General features: G+C 36.1%; 1 protein-coding gene across 1 annotated transcript in view; it reads left to right on the top strand.

Moving 5' to 3' along the window:
- Positions 1–7,179, top strand: part of ldd (lipid droplet defective) — a 53,066-nt gene that overhangs the window by 39,397 nt on the left and 6,490 nt on the right. The window contains 8 exon segments of the mRNA XM_018455648.1: positions 1–22; positions 510–710; positions 1,644–1,824; positions 2,359–2,471; positions 2,547–3,372; positions 3,634–3,782; positions 3,882–4,064; positions 5,548–5,791. The exon segment at positions 1–22 is cut by the window's left edge and continues 10 nt beyond it. Of these exon segments, the coding sequence (XP_018311150.1) occupies positions 1–22; positions 510–710; positions 1,644–1,824; positions 2,359–2,471; positions 2,547–3,372; positions 3,634–3,782; positions 3,882–4,064; positions 5,548–5,791 (1,919 nt within the window).

Here is a 7,179-nt window from a genome sequence, read left to right as displayed (position 1 = left end):
AGCAGGAATATATAGAGAAACGGTAGATTTTGCTATCGCGCATTAAAGTGAAGAAGTTATCCAGTAAACACCAATCCATACAACACAAAATCATTCCAACAATATTGCAGTAACATTGCAAACGTTGCAGATATATTGTTGCAAGCTTTTGTGTTATATGGGCAACTAAAATATCAATGTTATGTAATTTTACAGTCAACAATATAAATGTAGTATCTATTTTACAATAGCCATAAGCGTAGTTAGTAAGAATCGACTAATCTAGCCAAATATGAAAATATTCGATCATGATTGATTAATTCTTACAACTCACAACTACAACCACTTATAATTACAGCTTATAGCTATTGTAGAACTGGCATAATATACACATGTGATGTTACATAATAGTTGCATTGCTAAATGTAAAATTATAACATTGATGTTACGTTATTTTTAATTAGTATTTACTGGGTAGGTATTGAGAGAGAAATTCGATTGAAATTTTCTGAATAAACAACGACTCGCAGATATGGCGGCTGGTCCTTGTCGCACTCCCAAGAGGATCCTCTTTTCATCGTTTGGTACAATAACAAGGGCCACCATTCAATGCCGGCGTATCTGAACGCTCTCAATGAGGCAATCCTGCGAGCAACTGGGGTGCGAGGACACTTAACCACACTCAATCATCCTTTGAAGTTATCGAGCGATCAGCTAAATCGAACGACACTGTAAGCCCTCATCTCTAATATCGCGACAAATCATGGAGAAAATCTTCCGTCGAAGATATTTCTCGTTACGTACACTCACGGGATTAATTAACTACGGAATTTTATGGGATGGGATGCAGGCGAATTCCCTCAAACGGATAAACGAAGGTACTTGCACGCGGTTCGAAGCTCTTGAATCCAAAGGGGTCGGCGAGTCGAAACATGCTAGCGCAGACGTTTCGTTTACTTTTAATTAACGTACCGCATCATTCGGTATTCACGCCGATAGCTTGCCGCTCGGCGCGTGTTTCAACGTTACATCGCGGAATTCCTACTTGTATCGTCAAATCGTTAACGATACCATTCTTGTTTGCTTCTCGTGGTTAATATTGAAGATCATATACTGCACAGAAGAACATATCCAATCGTTTCTTCTTTTACAACAGTTGCATCGTTTAACCCGAGAGTAATCACCTATGATTTTTTTTACGTAAATGATCACACACACACCTGGGATGTTTTTACATCTCAATTAAAATCAACAACATATTGTATATTATCAATTGTTTTTGGATTTATTACTATTTGAGAATATTATAGATAGAAATTTAATTATAATTTTCACAAAAGTAAGTTGAGAAACTAAACAATTAAACAGAATAAGCAAGTAACTTATTATGACAGTATTTCTAAAACATAAAGATTTTAATTAATATAATACTTTTTTATTGTAGATTTTCAATGAAGTTGTATTGTTAAAGGTTCACAAAAGAACAGTTATTAAAAAAAGAAAGAAAATATAAACAAAATATTCAAACAAAACAATATTTTGTAACAATTCATATTTTTTACCACAGAGGTGTAAAAATATTCCTCGGGTGACTATTTCTGGGTTAAATGTCATTTCGAAAACATCAGGAATTTTACGTTATACATGTATTTTTATTTCTTCAGATTGCAACATGTGGCGGATGTCGGCGTGGGATTGGTACTTTTGATAGCTTTTAGTTCGGTTGCAGCTCAAGGAGCTAAGGAGATAGTCAGAGAACGATTGTCGGAAGAGAAGAGAATACTTTACTTGGCTGGAGTTCATCCTGTCACGTATTGGACGACAATCTTAATTTGGGATTTTATAGTGAGTAATTTTAGTGGAAAAAAAGAATATAGGAATTTCTTCAATACGCTAAGAACAAATTATCTAATAGTTGAAAAATTTGTGTTAAATTTAACACATTTCACGCTTCCCAAACGGTTTAAATTTTTGTGTTAATTTAATACAAAATAAATATATTACAAGATAAGACCAATATTATGTAAAAATGAATACAAAAAATGTAACACTTAAACACAATTTTAAAACAACTTGTAAAAACATATTTCTTCAATAAAATTAGCATTTGTAATTAAATTAATACATACATTTTAGAATGTACTTTTTAAAATTACACTATTTTTACATTATTTGTTTATTTAGTCATAAATTATGTTATTATAACATTAAAACACAAAATATTCAAATAACATAATTACATTATATTAACACACGAATATGTTAAAAATTCAATATAAAAATTTTAATCAGGATCTCGGTTTTAACACAAGTACGAAATATTGTTTTATTAGGTATACTTTATACGATTTCTAATATTGTTAATATTTCTTCTTTTAGGTATTCCTTTGTGCTGTCTGTTTAGCGATCGTTGTTTTTGAGATCTTCGGTTTGTCAGCTTACGTTGCGAGAGATAATCTAGCTGGAGTTTGTCTTCTATTAATTTTATTTGCGTAAGTGTTGAATTATTTACTCACATAAGATTGATATAATATAAATGTCTTTAAAATATTCACCCATAATTTTAGATGGGCGGCGTTACCGTTTTCGCATCTAGCCGAAAAAACGTTCGATGACTCGAGCTTATCCAACATGGTGCTTTTCTGCGTAAATACTTTTATAGGTGTGGTCTGCTTAGCGACAATTTTAGTCCTCGACATCGTCGGCCGAAGTAAAACGACCGAAGACGTGAGGAACATACTGCATTATATTCTAATGATCTTCCCGCAATATGCTCTCGCCAACGGGTTGGTCCAGATCACAACGAACGACATCACCGCCGAATTGTTGGAAAGATTCCACATGGATACTTACAAGTCTCCACTCGGCTGGGATCTCCTCGGCTACCATTATGTCTATCTGTCTGTAATTGGTACGATTTTATTCGTGTTGAATTTAGTGATCGAGTGTCGATTCTTGCCCAATTTGAGAAGGCAAAAAGTTAGTTATGAAATAGGGCAAGAAGACGATGACGTTGCCAGGGAAAGATTGAGAGTCGAGACCGGGATGGTCGACGACACCCTAAAGACCATGAAGCTGCGGAAGGAATACAGAAGTGTGTACGGGACAAATGTCGCTGTGCAAAATTTAAGTTTCGGCGTACAGGCCGGGAAATGCTTCGGCCTCTTGGGGGTGAATGGGGCAGGAAAAAGTACGACATTCAAGATGCTGACAACAGAAATCATTCCTACGGCCGGGAAGATTATTCTGAAGGGGAAAGATATTGGCGCGCAGCCTTTGTGCAACGGCGAGGTTGGATATTGCCCTCAGAGCGACGCCCTGGACGGATTTCTCACGCCCCATCAATGTTTGACGATTCATGGTGAAGTTTGCGGATTGAACAATGTTCCTAAGGTAGATAAGAAATGAATCAATCTGAAGAAAAGATTAAACCTATAAGATTAAACTTGTTGATCAAAATTTAATAGGCTTTTTAAACTTATATATCTCTTGCCTTTATGATATTTTACAGCATTGAAGATGCTTTTGTAAACTTTTACAGATTATTTTATCTCCGAGTTGCAGAAGAGAGCTAAGTTTTAAGAGTTAAATTTGCAGAAGCAAATATTCGGAATTGGGATATTAAAGATTGTATTATTTCATTTATTATTTCAGGCAGTGGAGACGACGCTGAAGAGATTAGATCTGCTCAAATATGCTCATCGAAGGGTCTCTGGCCTTAGCGGCGGTAACAAGAGGAAATTATGTGCCGCAATAAGCGTCATGGCTCCTGCCGCAGTAATTCTCATGGACGAGCCCACGAGGTACTTCGCATAATTTTATAACTATGTTAAATAATTATTAATTTCACGCGACAGTTACTTAATTCTGTATTAATTTTATTCCTTTCTCGTGTCCATTAGCGGAATGGATCCCGCCACGAAGAGTTTCGTAGCCAAAGCCGTGAAACAAGTGACAAGGAGTCAAGGATGCGTCATACTAACATCGCATAGCGTTGCCGAATGCGAGAATCTTTGCACGAGAGTGGGCATTCTCGCCAAAGCCGGTCTCAGGTGTATAGGAACGCCACAGCATTTGAAACACAAGTAAGATTACATTGACCTTTCTTTTTCGAAGAATAGCACGTCTCTTTTAACCCCGGATATTTCCCAGCAGACTCATAAACCGTATACAGAAAACCCGGCGCTTCTATCAGTTCTGATTTTCCGTTCCTGTTCACAATCCTTTTCTCTGGCCCAACCAGAAAACTTATGGGATCCTTATGGTCCCGCAGCTTAACGAATGTATTCTTCAATTGAAATCTCTTATCTTTATACCATTCCATCTTGTTTGATAATCCTCTTGAGAGAGATAAGCGATACAGCGAAAGTATAGAGTGGGAAGAAGCTGGTAGTTGAGGTTCATTAGATCCCCGATCGTCGGTCTAAACCTACAAATATATATTTTTTCCCTCCTAACAACTTAATCAAAGAAAATTTTAATGAGTTGCCATAATGTTTTAATTCGCCGGAAAATATAATCAAGTCTAAGACCATAATAGTAATATTCTTACGTTTAAGACTAAACTGTTCACTGAGTTTGATTTCTTAATGGAAAAAAGCGTGAGAAAAATGATTAACTTGACATTATCAATATGATAACAAAACTAGCCTTTTATACTGAAAAAAAAATAGTTACAATTATCATATTTTAAGTATAATTTATAGTTATTTTCGAAGTGAACTATATATAATATTTTACTAGAAAAATTATAAATATAATAATTAATACTAATAATAATTATTACATGCATAATAAAAATAATTAATTATACAGTAATAATTATTAGTAATAATTATATTTTTAGTAGAATTGTAAATATAATTATTATCACTAACATTATAGCAGTAATAACTGTTAAAATGGAGCAACAATTATTTTATCATGCAATTATAGTCACAAATACCGAACACATTTTTCTTAATGTAGTTATCTATTAATTGAATGTATACGAAGAAATCTTTATTAAACACATGATTTATTCAGAATAATAATGTAACATGTAATAAATATTTAACTGCTAAGGTCCCAAAGTGCCCTCGTAAAGGATCTCGGAAAATGTTTTCTACCTTCTTCCATACCGATTCTTTCGTTCCCGCGGTGTCTCTTGAGCCATCGAGGGCAAAATTTACGATATGGTCCTGTCCACGTTAGGAGCCTATCCTGCAATCCGCTCTCGTGTGTCGCGGAGAGTACGTTGAATGATAAAGAATGGCGAATGCACTTCGTTACAGTATAGAAAGCGCAGTAAAAGCTGATCCCTTGTGTCCTTTGTCCAAGCCAGGAGCTTGAAATATAGATCCGCGTCCCCCGCGATCGAATGCAACGAGAAAGTGAATAAATCATGAATTTAAGAATGCTAATAAAACCGGTTTCTCTCTTACGATCCCCTGCAAATCTTTTAACAACTCTTCCGAATAACTTCTCCATCGCTGCTTTTTTACTACGACCATCAACTGTTAATTCGAGTGTCATTTGACGTACGTTGAGAACTTGCCTTGAAAACTGTAAAGCCGACTTGACTTTTAGATTCGGCGAAGGATACGTCGCCTTCCTGAGATTCGGCCAGCCAGTCTCCGCTACGGATCTTAGGAGGGTTATCCTGAAATATCTGCCACAGGCGATGATCTCTTCGAGGCAAGCAACGGCTGCTCGGCTCTTGCTACCACGGAGTCAAGACATGGCGCTCAGCGTGAGCTTCAGCATGCTGAAGCTTCTGGCGGAGGAGCTTAAGGCCACGGACTACACACTCACACAGAGCTCGCTGGATCAGGTCAGTGAATTTAATTCAACGATACTGCGTTTCGTGGATTTTCAAGTTTGATTTTCAAATATTTCGTCTCTTGTATTATTTCGAACGTGCTCCCGAAATTGAAGCATGTATTTTGTTGTACGTGAAATTATGCCAGTTCGATTCTCGCGATTTTATCATTTTTATTTTCTAAAATTATGTCGCGAGTTTAAGATATTTCAGATACGTATAACTACTGACGGCTTAAGGTAAGAGTACACGATAAATATACAAGACACAGTTTTACTGAAAAATCTAAAAATTTAGTTAGATTTTTAAAATTTAAAAATAATTTTGTTGAACTATCAAAATAAGTACATAAAAAATTTAAATATAATAAGCAATACTATAACAAATTTTGACATATTTTGGCAATCAGTTTGAACGTTCCATATACTCATTTTTATGGTCCAATAAAATTATTTTCAGATCTGTATCTAGTTACATTTTTAGATATTTTAGCCAAATTGTTCTTTCCGTACGCTACTTTCCTCTTAGAAGATACAGTCGACACAAGTGTCATTATATCTTTGTTATTCATTGAATGCTAAAAAGGAAAAAAAAATGTTTGTATCGAACTAACAAGTAAAGCAAAATATAATAGAGAAAGTATTGACCGATTGTGTCGTTCATGGAAAACAATTAAAATTGTGTTGTACCTACACTGAATACTACAATAAATACGTTTACGTTTAATAAATATTCAGCTAGTACTATTCAAACAAAAATTTATTATAATTTAGTACATTTTTTTCAGTGTAAATGACTATGTACTTAAAATATGTGTGTGCACAGTTACATACATTATCAAGAGCTTTTCATAAACGACACAACAGTCGATCGACACTTTATCTATCGTACTCTTATCCTTAAAGGCCCATTTACATAGACGATCGTGGAGTCTTAAGTCGTAGGGAACTGACCAATCACAATCTAATATAAGGAGAATACTCGACTAGGATTGGTCAATTTCCTACGATTTGAGACCCTACGACTACCTATGACTTTTATTAATATAGACGAACCTTAAAACCACGATATTTAATTCTCGCGGCCTTTGGGCGTACCTTCCGCGATGAATATACGTCGGCGATATTCTAAGGGCTTGTCTTCAGCAGATGATGCACCGCCGGCGCACGGCGCCTCCTCCTGTCGTCCAAAGACGATCCGCGTTTTCGTCCCACCGATCCTGACGGATATTAATGGATCCGCCCGTCTCGTAGCTCGCTTACATACTCCCACGCGATGGTTTACAAGCTGCAGGGAGGCGGGAAACTCGACCCACACACCGGCTGGTTGCCTCTAAGCTCGTCTAATCTAGCTTCCGGGTATCTGTAGCGCGCGTGATGTTCTTTTCTCCCTTCCCCGCC

This window comes from Mycetomoellerius zeteki, unplaced genomic scaffold, assembly GCF_001594055.1.
Source record: "Mycetomoellerius zeteki isolate Tzet28-1 unplaced genomic scaffold, Tzet1.0 scaffold5, whole genome shotgun sequence".
NCBI lineage: Eukaryota > Metazoa > Arthropoda > Insecta > Hymenoptera > Formicidae > Mycetomoellerius > Mycetomoellerius zeteki.
This window is presented reverse-complemented; position numbering and strand designations above follow the sequence as displayed.